Below are 16,354 nucleotides of genomic sequence, written 5' to 3'. Positions count from 1 at the left end.
ACACATTGTTCATCCTTAATAATCAAATCTTCAGTCTTAATTGACAACAAGTTTTAATTGGCACATAAGCGAAAGTCGTGAGTGTTATAAATTCTTTGTACAAATAGACAGTGTGTTTATTTCATGTAACATTGTGTTACCATTTCATTTGTGGTTGTATAAAAGAAAGACAGTTATATATGACCTATAATGAAAATACAACAGGTTAACTCTTTTCAAATGTAAATAACCCGTAAAACAATGGCAAAGGAATTATATACAAATAAAATGTGTTTATTTTGGTAGATTAATGAGTCTATCTCACTCGCTATCGTACACAAAAATTAATCCGTTGCTTCGCCACCAGTGAAAATATTAATATGACTTATCACTCGTGATTTAAAAATCGATAATCTACCGGAACCAACAAACATCCTCTATTTATTCTTTAATGCTAAGCACATGTTTGATACATAATTTAGCGTTGTTTATGTGTACATCAAGTTGAACACAATAAATAAGCCACGATCTGGGATAACGTAGCTTAAAGTGTCGCCCCGTACTGATAAAACAGAGTGTATATGAACTGATACGTCTAGCTATCAATTTACACAGTTCATAGTTGTCAATATTCATTCTTAATTATTCATGAGGCGCTGCACACGTTGCACGTGCCAGTTAGCAGCATTGTTCGTATTATCTAAACCCAACGATAGATTGTAGTAATCTAACGCATTGGGATAATCGCCTTCCATTTCATAACAGTGACCAATCAAATTGAACGCTGTCTCAGGGTGATGCACGGTGATTACATTTCTTGGATCAAGTATATAAGACTCGAGTAGTCTAAATGCATGAAGCTGTTCGTTGCGTTCACCGAGTCCTCCATACGTGAGATACTCTAGATAGTAAAGGAAAGGACGAGCAGATACCTCAGCGTTGTCCATCCATAACTTATCTTCGTATTTTCTCTGTGCAACTTCCTCCTCAGTCATACCACGATACATTTCAAACCACAATATGTATGGGGCGCAGTGCGCTTCTTGTCTAATAAATCTGACACAGAATGAGAATGGTGGTTCACTGAGTACATTGTCACAACTATCTGGCATCATGTTAGCAAATAAATGGATATCTCTTTCTCCTTTATTTTTTCTAACTCCACACACAGACTTGACCTTGCTATGATACCTCCTCTTCGCATCATTCAACACTCTAATTGCCGCGTGAAGATGTCCAAAGCAGTATAGGAGAGAGGCCAACTTTAAGCGGCTAGAAGCGACATCCGTTTTTAAAGAATATTGGAAGCGGCGTATAATTTCTTTAAAAGCAGGGTTTGGTAGTCTCGAACACGTTGATGATTGCACTGAATTATGTAATGCAAACAGTTGATTAATTAAGTCGAAATCATCGGTTGTCAATTTTCCATTTGTTGTGTCTTTACCAACAACTCGTAATTTATTTTGTAGACCTTGCTGGAAGTTTGAATTTGAACTCTGTATCCGATATATAAAAAGTGTTAATTCGCTAATAAATCTGTTCAAGTAATCGAATTTCAGCAATAAACTGATACCGTAACGTAACCTCTCAGGTCTCAGTTCTCCCTCACTATCCTGTCTGATCCTCCGTATACAACATGCTTGTAACCGACATCCTAATTTATCTATATCTATATGAAATAAATCTTGCAAGTCGTTCTTTATCAAGTAGTTCACGTACTGTAAAAGGCGTCTCTGTTGCCCCATAGACAGTTTCCCATCGAACAGGTTTACTCCTTCTATGATATAATGAGGAAAGCTGCCCAGTCGCAGCCATTTTCTTAATACGTGTAAACAAAGTAAAAGTAGAAACATGAGGTTATGTTCCTCCCACAGAGAAGGGCGGGTTCTTTCTATGGTGTAGAACATTAAGGTTTTACATTGAAAACTTGTGATAACCTCCCCAACCATTCCATTAAATAAGGATTTTTTAATTAATTTTAGACAAATGTAACATTTAATTTGTGTCATATTCAAACTAAACATCAACATTCGTTCAATAAGGTTCGGAGACAGGCGCCATTCTTCTCGCTTGTAATCACTGTCTGGATGTCCTGCAGGTACCAGGAAAGCCGGAGATCGTCGTGCAGCATCCAGTAATTCGGCAGGGGGCCAATGTCTACCTCTACATCTGTCTATCCAATGCTGTATTTCAGGAAGACGTTTGGATACATGAAATGCCGGTACAATATCCCAGTTAGGAATATGACTCACAGAAGGTCCATTTTTTATTACCTCTCCTAGTTGTGATACTCGCTGCTCTAATGACTGTTTCTGTCTTTCTGAGCTGAACAGCACTTCCCCAGAATCTTTCCTTACAAACCTGTCATCGTCAATACTGGTCATCGGTTCCGTTGTGTGTTTGTGTATACCCTGTAGCAAGTACTGTTGAGGTGGATTGATCTCGTCACGAAGCATCAGAAGGTTCTCCATCCCAGCCTCCCAGTTTCTCCAGTCTGTCATGATGTTCACACGTTTATCAATATATAGCGCATCAATATCAGAATTGAGACCGGGAATGGTGGTGCCTTCAGATTGGCTCCCGAAATGGAAAAATGTAGTAAAGGCGTCTCGTAATAGTTTTCCAGATATAATCTTCATTTTCTCTCTACGCAAATATGTTTTTCTCCGCTCCATTACAGTGCATTTTCCAGCCCCAATCTCATCCAGCAGATCTGATAACCGGATAGACAATGCTGGGAAGTGCTCTTGAATCTGGATGTAAAATTATTAAATCAGCATTCTTTAGGTTATTATTATTAAATCATCATCAACATTATGAAAATACGTAAACAATAACCAGTTGTTATTATTGAAACAATTAAACACGCAATAATATATTGTCATTTATGAGTTATATTTTGAAACAAATTAATCATGGTCATTAAAATGAATACAACGAAATGAAAACGTATGTATGTCTAAAACGATTTAATGTCTTGTTGAACGTTTTGACGAATTGGCTATGTTTCAACTTTCTTTAACATATTCAACAGAAGCAAGAACATAGTACATATAGCTAAATAATACTACATAATAGCCATATACGTAAAATACATGTTTGTTAATGGCTAAGCATCATTTAAAATCATTAAAATTATAATGCTTTACAAATACAAAAAAATTGAACAAATTGGGTTGTTTCGGTTGTGTTTTTTTTTGTTTGGCTTCATTAGGATCACTTATACTAACTTAAATACTCATGTAGCAGTTAGACGATCTGAACGATAGCCAAGTAAAAAGACTCGGAATTCGGACAAGAATTGTTTTAATCATGCTGAAGGTTCAAAATCGTTTTTTAGGTTGAATGTGTTAGCTGTTTGGGTATCGTGAGATTTTTAATTTGTTTCGTTTATTCTATCAAGATAAGGCATTTCATGACAAACTTCAAAAGTGATAAAAATTTGTACTCAACGCCCTTAAATTGTTTCCACTAAATAAGACGTTTCAACATATTTTGCCTAATATAACACAACATAAATATAATTTTATAGAAGTTGTCTTAATCGCCAAATTACAATCAAGAAAGCGTATATGATTTAATTCACAACTTGTATGTGTGTCTGTTTGCCCGTCCGTGCCTCCAAAATCATCAGCTATGGTTAACTTTTATTTGTAAAAACAAAAACTGATAAATGCACTAAAACGTCTTCCTTAAAATAAATACAACGACTCAAGTCGAAGGGGCACATCTTTGTTATAAATATCAAATACAAAAGTTCTTCTCGCTCGTATAAGTGCATTTTACACGCGTTATAATTGAGATGTATAATTCATTTCTTAATGAAAATCAAAACCATCGCGTTTTACCAGCATGTTTGTCACAATAGGTTGACCCCGTCTGTTGTCTGACCGTCTCGGTGGATCCACATTGATACAAACTCTCCTAGCACCAAGATTGAGTTTCGAACTTGGAACACGTACCTCGAAGAAACATATTAGTATATGTAAAAGTAAAGAAGTATAAGGACACATTTCAGTATACTATATAAGTAATAATGTTTTGTAACCTACGCTAACCAGTCAAACCAAGTAATATTATTTTATGTATAATTCACCAATACAGTGTGTTCGTTTCAATGACGTCATTAAACATAACAATTCCAAATGACTACGTATTGTTTTCTAAAACATGGCAACCATTTTCAATTCGATTCTTTTTAAACCACGTTTGCCAAACGTGGACATTTGCTTATAATTAATTTCAATTGTGTTTTACAAGTAAAGTTTCCATGGGATGAATTAGTACAAATTAATGTATACAAATAAAGCACCTGTATACTGTATTCGAAACCTATGGTCAACATAAACCAGCTTCGTTTATAGTATGTTGCAGAAACAATTACATGATATTTTACTTCTTTTATAGAAGGAAAAATAGCCGTCTGTCTTGTTCGAAAAAAATCATGTTTGTATGTATCCATCACAAAACACAAACCTTGTTCTTTGTGCCTAATTCCTTAGGAAATGCCGGCATAGACGGCAGACTATTTACCGCCCTGTTGATAGTATCTTGATCTTTATCCCTCCATCTTGATCTTTCTCCCTCCATTTTGTCCAGCCTGAATACATCAAGAATGATATTTTTATATTGTTTCGTTAACACACTTTAACTAAAGCACATATGGCATTGAAATGAGAAGATGGAGTTTACATGTTTTCATTGCTAACTTATCCCGCTGCTAGAGTTTCGCGTTTGAGCCATACAGATCCTAACTGGAGAACATCGACGTATACTTTTATATTCATGCAATTAAAGGGGCCTTTTCACAGATTTTGGCATCTTTAGAAGTTTGTCATTAAATGCATTATATTGATAAATGTAAACATTGGATCTGAAAAACCTTCAGTAAAAAATCAAGAATAAAATTTAAAAAGGGAAAAAAAGTATCCCGCAGCAGGGCTCGAACCAGTGACCCCCGGATTCCTGGAGTAAAATACAATTAGACCGCTCGGCCATCCTGCCAAGTATCAATAGGGAACGTATTTTATACACCATAAGTTCAGATTAATCATGTAAGTATAAAGGGACAATTACAAAGGCACACCATATGTTCAGATTAATCATGTTAGTATAAAGGGACAATTACAAAGGTACACCATAAGTTCAGATTAATCATGTAAGTATAAAGGGACAATTACAAAGGCACACCATAAGTTCAGATTAACTATGTAAGTATAAAGGGACTATTACAAAGGCACATCATGAGCTCAGATTAACTATGTAAGTATAAAGGGACAATTACAAAGGCACACCATAAGTTCACATTAACTATGAAAGTATAAAGGGACAATTACAAAGGCACAATGAGCTCAGATTACTCATGTAAGTAAAACGGGACAATTACAAAGGCACACCATAAGTTCAGATTAATCATGAAAGTATAAAGAGACAATTACAAAGGCACACCAATAGCTCAGATTAATCATGTAAGTATAAAGGGACAATAACAAAGGCACATCATGAGCTCAGATTACTCATGTAAGTAAAACGGGACAATTACAAAGGCACACCAATAGTTCAGATTAATCATGTAAGTATAAAGGGACAATTACAAAGGCACATCATGAGCTCAGATTAATCATGTAAGTAAAACGGGACAATTACAAAGGCACACCAATAGTTCAGATTAATCATGTAAGTATAAAGGGACAATTACAAAGGCACATCATGAGCTCAGATTAATCATGTAAGTTAAACGGAACAATTACAAAGGCACACCATAAGTTCAGATTAATCATGTAAGTATAAAGGGACAATTACAACGGAACACAATGAGCTCAGATTAACCATGTAAGTAAAACGGGACAATAACAAAGGCACACCATGAGCTCAGATTTATCATTTAAGTATAAAGGGACAATTACAAAGGCACACCATGAGCTCAGATTACTCATGTTAGTATAAAGAGACAATTACAAAGGCACACCATAAGTTCAGATTAATCATGTTAGTAAAACGGGACAATTACAAAGGCACACCAATAGTTCAGATTAATCATGTAAGTATAAAGAGACAATTAAAGCGGCACACAATGAGCTCGGATTACTCATGTTAGTATTAAGAGACAATTACAAAGGCACACGATATGTTCAGATTAATCATATAAGTATCAAGAGACAATTACAAAGGCACATCATGAGCTCAGAATACTCATGTAAGTATAAAGGGACAATTACAAAGGCACACCAATAGTTCAGATTAATCATGTAAGTATAAAGGGACAATTACAAAGGCACACCAATAGTTCAGATTAATCATGTAAGTATTAAGGGACAATTACAAAGGCACACCATGAGCTCAGATTACTCATGTCAGTAAAACGGGACAATTACAAAGGCACACCAAAAGTTCAGATTAATCATGTAAGTATAAAGGGACAATAACAAAGGCACACCATGAGGTCAGATTAATCATGTAAGTATAAAGGGACAATAACAAAGGCACACAATGAGCTCAGATTACTCATTTTAGTTAAACGAGACAATTACGAAGGCACACAAATCGTTCAGATTAATCATGTAAGTATAAAGGGACAATTACAAAGGCACACCATGAGCTCAGATTAATCATGTAAGTATAAAGGGACAATTACAAAGGCACACCATGAGCTCAGATTAATCATGTAAGTATAAAGGGACAATTACAAAGGCACATCATGAGCTCAGATTAATCATGTAAGTATAAAGGGACAATAACAAAGGCACACAATGAGCTCAGATTACTCATGTAAGTTAAACGGGACAATTACGAAGGCACACCATAAGTTCAGATTAATCATGTAAGTATAAAGAGACAATTACAAAGGCACACACATAGCTCAGATTAATCATGTAAGTATAAAGGGACAATTACAAAGGCACACCATAAGTTCAGATTAATCATGTAAGTATAAAGGGACAATTACAAAGGCACACCATAAGTTCAGATTAACTATGTAAGTATAAAGGGACAATTACAAAGGCACAATGAGCTCAGATAACTCATGTAAGTAAAACGGGACAATTACAAAGGCACACCATAAGTTCAGATTAATCATGTAAGTATAAAGAGACAATTACAAAGGCACACCAATAGCTCAGATTACTCATGTAAGTATAAAGGGACAATTACAAAGGCACACCATGAGCTCAGATTAATCATGTAAGTATAAAGGGACAATTACAAAGGCACACAATGAGCTCAGATTAATCATGTAAGTATAAAGGGACAATTACAAAGGCACACAATGAGCTCAGATTACTCATGTAAGTATAAAGGGACAATTACAAAGGCACACCATGAGCTCAGATTAATCATGTAAGTATAAAGGGACAATAACAAAGGCACATCATGAGCTCAGATTACTCATGTAAGTAAAACGGGACAATTACAAAGGCACACAATGAGCTCAGATTAATCATGTAAGTATAAAGGGACAATTACAAAGGCACACCATGAGCTCAGATTAATCATGTAAGTATAAAGGGACAATTACAAAGGCACACCATGAGCTCAGATTAATCATGTAAGTATAAAGGGACAATTACAAAGGCACACAATGAGCTCAGATTAATCATGTAAGTATAAAGGGACAATTACAATGGCACACCATGAGCTCAGATTAATCATGTAAGTATAAAGGGACAATAACAAAGGCACATCATGAGCTCAGATTAATCATGTAAGTATAAAGGGACAATAACAAAGGCACACAATGAGCTCAGATTACTCATGTAAGTTAAACGGGACAATTACAAAGGCACAACATAAGTTCAGATTAATCATGTTAGTATAAAGAGACAATTACAAGGGCACACCATGAGCACAGATTAAATATGTAAGTATAAAGGGACAATTACAAAGGCACACCATAAGCTCAGATTACTCATGTAAGTTAAAAGGGAGAAGAATAAGAAAACATGATAGTTATTTTAATAACTGTAATTAGTATTATGATTTTATGACAATGCTGCTTTTCATGATGTTGGTAAATACGTGGGTACGAAAATGATAAGAAATGAAATAGCGATTATGTTGATATTTAATACGACCATCCCACGAATAAATTTACGATTATGATTACAATTGCAATAACGATTATACGTAACAAGGCCACCCACGACCAATTTAATGGGAGGTTTAATAACGTAATATTCTTCAAATCAAAACCAAAAATATATGTTAAATTCTTGTTGGTTTAAATTTTTGTTATAGTTATGATATTTGTTAGGAAACAGTAATACTGAACTTTTGCCATGCTCTAAAATATCCTTTTTATGCATCTTTTGACGATTGAAAGAGTCCCGAAAATTATAAAGAGTTGCAACGCGAAACGATTGAATTATTTCGAAAGTTCTGTAGTTGTCGTTATATTTTGTAACACTTCGATGATTTCTTATATAAAGTATTCAATACATCATTCATAGTATGAGCACGGATGACCAAGTGGTCTCAGCAATAGACTTATACTCCAGGGGTCAGTGGTTCGAGCGCAGTTGAGGGTAACTTTTTTTCTTTAAGTCTATTCTTTTTTTACTGGAGCTTTTACGATCCAATGATAACATTTATCAATATAAAGCATTTAATGACAAACATCAATATCTTCCCAAAATCTTGAAAAGGTCCCTTTAATATAGACCTATGAATTACGTGAAGTCGCAATGGAAATGTAGATTTTGTTTGGTTTTGGTTTTGTTTCGAATGGGATTTATAACAGCCATATGTTCTATGTACACATAGCAGTGCTGCTACTACTACTACTACTGCAAATACAAATCAAAGCGCTGAAAGCACTGAAGTTGTTGGCTATTGCATAATCTTAGACGCAACTAATTTTTCAAAATTACGTTATAATTAATTATATTGCAAGTTTGAAATGAACACAACCCATTCAAATTTATAAAGAGTGTGTCTTAAAGCACAGGTCGAGATGTGTGTGCACTGTTTATCCTCATATTTATGTTATAGAGATAACTAAGACAAAATAACAACATTATGTCTCTTTTTGTTGCAATTATTTGCTGCACTGGCAACCATCTTTAGAATTTTGGATGCCTTGCTAAACAATAACAAGCCTAGAATCATGTTAATGTTGTGTTGTGGATATCTAATACTTTATTTATTTTCTTTAAATTATTGAGCAACAATTTTGCCGACACGACAAACTTTAACGAATGCATAAAAAAATGTAATAGTAGATATTACTGACTTAAAATTGCCATCACTTTACTGGATACCTGAATTACATAAAACGCAATAAAAAAAGTATTTTCATTGCTAATTCAGTGTCTTGTACCACCAAGCAATTATCAGTGTATCTCACATCTGCATTTAATTCTATTATGTATCATATAGCTAAATAGTGTTATGCAGTTTATGAAAATAGAAATATAACCCTAGTTTGGTCAATAAAAAACTCCCAAGAAATTATTGATAACATTGAAAAGAAAAAATATAAGGTCACAAGTAAGCACATATGATTTGTCTTTACCATATACAACCCTTTAATAAAATCCTGACTTGTTTCTTTGAAAAAACATTTGCTAGAGAGATGTGTTCGTATCTTGCTTTATACACTAAAACAGCTTTTTTACTAATCAGATATTTAGATAAATACAGCATTTGGACACATCTTGACTTTTGTGCAGCACTTACTTTTCTTCTGAATAACTTGTTCGTTGAATTTAATGGTAAAATATTTAAACAAATCATCGGCGTTCCTATGAGTACTAATTGTGCGCCACTTATAGCTGATATGTTTGCATATTGTTATGAAAGCGATTTTATGTTAGAATTATCGAAAACTAAACAACTAGATTTGATTCAAAGTTTCACCTATCTAGTAGGTACATTGATGACACACTTAATTTAGATAACCCACTCTTTGAACAATATATTCACAAAGACTACCCGAACGAACTAGTCTTAAATAGATAGTTATATCACAGTCCTCCACGAGTTAACGATGAATACTATATGTCCCGAGCGCCTGTTCTCAAAATTTCATATCCGGAGAAAAATTTGGTTTAATTACAACATGAATTTTGTTATTATTTTTAACATCAATATTCTGTTTGAGTTTAAGTGTTCATAACATTTACTTGGGGTAAAGCTTACCTTTATTTTCACTATTAATGCAAATTTCCAATCTTTTTCAGGTAGCTTTAGCGTTAATTCAATAATACAACGTACACATAAATGTCTAAAGGTAAAGCAGCGATCCGCTTGATTTACACAAAATTAACCAAACATTTAAATATTTTTTTTCAATTACAATAGGCAGCACTTCGACTTATTTTATTCAATCATCGTGTCATCTCTTCTCAATTGCGTCATACGATACACTTTCACTGTTATTGGCTACATTGATATTTTTGACGTCATCACTTCTTTATTGCTTCATACGACACACTTTCACTGTTTTATGCTTCATGCATAGGTCATCGGGTTAAAAACAACACAAAAATACAACTACTTCTCATATTTATGCTTCTTCTACAGGTGCAGAGGAAGCTCTGGAACACATGGGCCGCTGGTGGGGTTGTTGCGGGAGAGTTATGTTCAGGGCGGATCCAGGATTTCTGGTTAGGGGGGGGGGGGCGGGATATTGAAAGATTTGTTGGGGGTCCAGAGGGGGTGAAGCCCCCCGTAAGCTCCATGATTTTAGTGATTTTGAAGGCTTTGACAACCACGTCTAGAGAATGTCACGCCTTATATACGTTCATCAAAGTACCTTATTTTGCCAAAAAAATGCATAGTTTGTCGTTTAGGGGGTCCAGGGGGGGCAAAGACCCCCGGAAGCTTCACGATTTTAGTGATTTTGAAGGTTTTGACAACCTCTTCTCGAGCATGTAACGCCTTATATACTTTCATCAAAGTACCTTCTTATAATGCCCAAAAAGTGCATAGTTTATCATTAAGGGGGTCCAGGGAAGCTTCACGATTTAAATGATTTTGAAGGCTGTGACAACCACTTCTCGAGCATGTCACGCATTATATACTTTCATCAAAGTAACTGCATATAATGCCAAAAACGTGCATAGTTTATAGTTTTTGGGGTCCAGGGGGGCGAAGCTCCCCGGAGGCTCCACGATTTTAGTGATTTTTAAGGCTTCGAAAAGTTTAAATAGGTGATTTAGATCTAGTTAAGTGTGAAACATCTAATGAATTGACATTACTTTGGCGATTTTAGGAGGGCGTACGCCGCGTCCGCCGCGTAGTCCCCCCCTGGATCCGCCTATGATGTTGATATTGGCTTGGAACATCAATTTAAAAACATATTTTAATAAAGAAAGTGTGATGATGACGATGATAATGAAAATGATGATGATAAAGATAATTACTATGCAAACCCAAATGTGATAAACACAGACGATATCTACATGTCTATTCATTTTCAATAATGATAACTAAGCACACTTATACAAGCGATAACATATCAGGTCGCGGTGGTGTAGTGGATGAGGTGTCCGCCTAGCGATCGGGAGTTCGTGGGTTCGCTCCCTACTCGGGGAGCAATCTCATTGTCTCCTACACAGACACCAAGTACTGGTTCTTCCCAGGAAACGGACTCGACAATGTCCACATCTGCCTATAATAGGCCTTCCTGTAATAGTCAGCAATTGACTGTAGGAAGTACGAAGTAGAAATATCAGTATAATCATGTTTAGAAGGAACAAACTAAATTTGATCATTAAACAAATAACAACTGTTACAACAGTTATTCTGAGTTAATGAATACTACCATACATCAATGAAATATTATATACTCAGTTTACATATAGAAGCATTAAACACGATTAGATTGACTGTAGTGTAAAGGAAAACACAAAACATTTCTTAATACACAAAAATGTACACACATTTACCTCTTTACAACATGTCGTCTGCGTTATGCTGCTTGATAATATTTGTCTTCGCGTATTTTTAGAACACTACATACTAATTATATATTTAATATAATTTAAACGATCACCTCAATGACTGCAGTGTTACTTAACAATCGATGTGTAGTTAAGCGAAATCCAAAGTAATGTGTTATAGATTGTTACGGGTATTTCCGTTGACGTAATTCATACGTCAATAATTTAGATTGTAACCATAGTGCAAAGCGATACATTACAGACCGATTCGATTTGGGTTTAGCTTTTATGCAGAGGCGTAGCGCGATCTAAATACTTGTTTCCTTTTATTTTGTTTACGAAAATAAAAATATAAATATTTAATGTTCAAGTATCTTTCAATCCTTTCCTATAGTTTCATCCATTATTATATGTTTGGTCACCCACATATGTTGGGCAGTATGACATATTTTTTTAAAACGTGCCTTATTAATCTTTATTTAGAAAATTGTATAATATATATGTTATTTTTGGTTCGAAACATGTGAATTGTAGATTTTATTTGTGATTAAAATTGGGTGAACGTGAAGCCAAATGTGCTATATATGTAAATGCCAATCATTATGAATATAATCCTTTTAAATAAAATACTGGTATTATTAGTCTATGGGACTATTTATTAAATGATTTATATCAAAATGAGTTAAAACTGTTAATGGTGTCCGAAAAAAATAACTAAGAAGATTGGTAGGGGCCGCTAGTGGGGTTATTACGGGAAGGTTAAGTCTACAAAACATTGTTTTAAAATTCTCGATGCAAAATTAGGGCTTTTCATAGCTGTCTTCTGTTTAAAGCGGGTTGTTTCGAGATACATAGTTTTTCAATTTATTTCATTACCTAAATTTACCCTAATGTCAGAGATTCTTAAATGTAATTAAAAACATGGATTTTTAAACATGAATGATCTTCGAAAATTTGATATTGGCTTGGGACATCAATTTTTGACGATGCTGCGAAGCATCGTCTAAGTTATCATATCATTAAAAATTCTTCACAATGGCAACCTATGTAAAAGACCGAGCCAGTCCGATTGAGATAGCTCGATTTTTCTAATCGGCATACCTCGCTGATAATCATTGATAAAGGTATAGGAAGCCAGTGCTCCAGCTAGGATTTGAAAAGGGCAGGGGGGCTTTTTTTGTCAAAAGGGCACTTTCGACGCGCAGTATTTTGTCAAAAGGGCACTTTCGACGCGCAGTATTTTGTCAAAAGGGCACGTACGAGCGCGCGGGTGTTTCTGGAATGCTTCCTATTGCATGTTAATTTATATGTTATAAATAATTGTATTATTCCCATTATTATGAAACCATTCAAATATAATGTCTACAATAAGGATCAAAGTAATTACAATCTAATAAGAGATTTATGAATAATCATATGTGTAAAAAAAAAAAAAAAAAAAAAAATTTTTTTTTTTTGGGGGGGAGGAGGGGGGGGGGCAGGGCGGAGATTCGTGGGGGGCAGGGCGGAGGTTCGGGAGGGCAGGGCGCGGCGCCCTCCGATTAAGGCCTAGCTGGAGCACTGGAAAGCTCAGCTTTAAATAGGATAGCATATTGTGGGTAAACATTTAATAATATTTTGAAAACGTTAATTTTAAATCAGTTATATTCAATCCATTATATGTTTATAGATCAATGAAACAACTATGCATTTTCTGTATTGTATTTGACATTTGTCGTGATTCAGTAAATAAATTGCGAATTAAAACGTGTATAATTAACTTTCAACGCGATCATGAGTGTAAAAAAAAACGAATTATTTCGAACCTGCCATTTGTAAACGTTGTAGCGACTATGGTATATAAACGGCATAATAGCCGATATCTGTGATACTCGCTCTTCTGCGTGCATTCTCATTTTGCATATTTTATAACATAAATTACAGAGTCACATCAGTGCACATACTATGTTTGACAATTCATTCGTTTGTTGGATATTGTTTGCTGTTTTAAACACATATTAGGTCATATCGCGGAGATTTAGTTAACCTTACCATGTGTTCGTGGGCGACCTCACGTATTCAAGTGCTCTTACGACTATATGCTCATGCCCACCTTCGATCGGGAATCATAATGAAATGATTGCCGTACTTAACGAACAAACATGCCTAAGCTTATTGAATTAGAGAAACAGAACAATAATCAAAAGAGAAATAGTATATGTTCATGCAAATGAGATTGTGAAATCACGTCCGTACACATAGCATCATTAACTTAGGAAAGGAAACAACGAAATATAAAGTTTGGTATGATATACATGCGAATTAAAGAGCATGACAAGTTTTAAATTTATATGCTGAAACGTAATGTTATAACCCACAAACGTTTTACTGTAACAGACAATTTTTTTAAGATAAGTGGTACAGAAAATACACGTCGAATACCTTTTTAAAGATATTTCTTGTTATATTTGATCGAGATTGTAACCCGCCTCCCAGTTTCGCTGAAAGGATCAAGTTCCCCACGGGTACTACTTCCCCGTACCCCAATGTTTTTTTTCATACCCTACATTTTTTGTACCAATTTTTTTTCGTACCCAATTTTTTCCGTACCCAAATGTTTGCTCGTAACCAAATTTTTTTTCGTACCCTATTTTTTTCGTACCCAAATTTTTTTCGTAACCAAATCTTATTACGTACTTATTTTTTTTTGGCATAATTGTTGTACCCAAAATTTTTGTACCCATTTTTTTCCTACCCAAAATGTTCGTACCCACATACACAATTGTGGTGATGTAGATAAACTTAAATATATGCTTTTATATCAATCCTCTTCAAAAGAATCGTCACACCAGTACTTTGATTAGTATAAATGCGGCCACGATAGTGTTTCCTAGGCAAATATTGGAGACGCACGAAGTATTAGAGGAAGACGCATTTAGTTCAACAAAAGATGGAAAAGAAAAAACAAATACAAAGGCACACCATTAACACAGATTACCAATGTTAGATACAGCGGAGAAGACGAATAAAAACTGATAATTATTTTAATAATTGTAATAATAGTTATGGTTATGATGACGATGATAACTACAATGATGTTGGTAAAGCTGTGCGTACGATAAAGATAATTATTGAAATAACAATTATGTTGAATTTAATAATTTTAACAATGCGATGTTCTATAAATCTAAACCGAAACTAAATGTTTCTTTCTTTATGGTGCAGTCGTCATGAAAATGTAAATTCTTTTGGGTTTTCGAATGTCTCATAATAGGAAATATAATAGACATTCATGTGATGCACACACATATTTATTACTTCTAGTACAAGTGCAAAAAACTGCACAAAACACAACTACTTCTACTACTTCTTCTACTACTAGTCCAGAAGCAAAGCAAGTTCCTGTACATTGAGACGGCGGAATGTTGCTGGAAGTTTATGTCCACCCGACACTTTTTTTTAACTCTCGATTCAAAATTTCGGCTTTTCCTGGCATTTTTCAATTAAAAGCGGTGATTGGAAATACATAGTGTGACCATTTATTTCATAAATTTAATGTAAGATATTCTTAAATGGAATTAAAGACATAGGTTTCTGAAGCCACATGATTAAACTAAATCGATGGTGGCTTTGAACATTAAATTTTATAAATTATGATGTTTATGGTGATGATGATTATAATGATGATGACGATGATGCTATTGATGATTATGCAAAACCAAATGTAATTAAGTGAGACGGTGTGTATTTATTTTTAAATTTGATCGTCATTTAATACTGGAGCTATTAAAATGTGTATACATTTACACAATAAATAACACACTTAAAGACATGCTAAAATCAATGAAAAGGCCCCTTACAGAGGTGTTTACAGCAGTCATGATGCCCGTCTGGGTGTCCGTACGGCCGCCATGTTGTTCTATTCAGACATCAACTGGAAACTTAGTAAGTAGAAAGATATCATCATCGGGAAGTGATTTGCCCAAGCGCCACAACTCTTACTTTCATATTCTTTTATAAGTTGTGTTATTCGTAAATATTTTTTTATTTAAATGTTGTCAAATGTACATCTCGATAATTGTAAGAGGTATCAACTTGAAACAGCTCTGGTCGATTGATCTTATTTGGGGTGTTGTACACACGAGCCTATCTTTTTCTTTTTTTCCAAAGATTTATTGCTCGCCTTATTGGTATATTGAATGTTGCTTGAAGAAAGTTCGAAGCACTTTTAGAAGTTTGAATTGTAGCGTTAAACAACAAAATATTGAAAGCAATAGACAGCTGAATTAGACGTAATATTTGCCCTTAAAAATCAAATCTTCAGTCTTAATTGACACCAAGTTTTAATTAGCACAGAAGCGAAAGCCGTAGGTGTTAACTGTTCTTTGTGCACATAGACAGTTTTTTTGTACTTGTTGTAATATTTGTTACCTTTTCTTTTGTGGTAATATAAACGAAAAAAGTTAAATATGACATAAAATGAAAAAAAACACCGACAAATAAAACCTTCTTTA

General features: G+C 34.5%; 1 protein-coding gene across 2 annotated transcripts; it reads right to left on the bottom strand.

Annotated features, from left to right (window-relative positions):
- Positions 1-414: 414 nt before the first annotated feature.
- On the bottom strand, positions 415-12,042 carry LOC127834376 (uncharacterized). 2 transcript variants are annotated; one of them, XM_052360172.1, is made up of 4 exons: positions 11,862-12,042; positions 4,456-4,579; positions 3,828-3,941; positions 415-2,732 (listed from the first exon to the last, which is right to left on the bottom strand). In XM_052360172.1, coding segments are annotated over exons 1-4 (2,355 nt in total). In that variant the 5' UTR covers positions 11,864-12,042; the 3' UTR covers positions 415-617. The 2 variants fall into 2 exon arrangements, with proteins under 2 accessions (XP_052216132.1, XP_052216133.1); XM_052360173.1 differs by having other exon boundaries at positions 11,868-12,042.
- Between the last annotated feature and the right edge of the window lie 4,312 nt (positions 12,043-16,354).

This window comes from Dreissena polymorpha, chromosome 6, assembly GCF_020536995.1.
Source record: "Dreissena polymorpha isolate Duluth1 chromosome 6, UMN_Dpol_1.0, whole genome shotgun sequence".
NCBI classification, from domain to species: Eukaryota; Metazoa; Mollusca; class Bivalvia; order Myida; family Dreissenidae; genus Dreissena; species Dreissena polymorpha.
The sequence above is the reverse complement of the archived record's forward strand: the minus strand, read 5'-3'. Positions and strand labels throughout refer to the sequence as shown.

What these genes read in the sequence shown, in the direction of transcription:
- LOC127834376 (XM_052360172.1), bottom strand. An exon ending in AATTAGGCACAAAGAACAAG is followed by an intron (nt 3,942 to 4,455) that starts GTTTGTGTTTTG and finishes TGTTTCTTCGAG; the next exon opens with GTACGTGTTCCAAGTTCGAA. An exon ending in CTATTGTGACAAACATGCTG is followed by an intron (nt 2,733 to 3,827) that starts GTAAAACGCGAT and finishes TTTTACATCCAG; the next exon opens with ATTCAAGAGCACTTCCCAGC.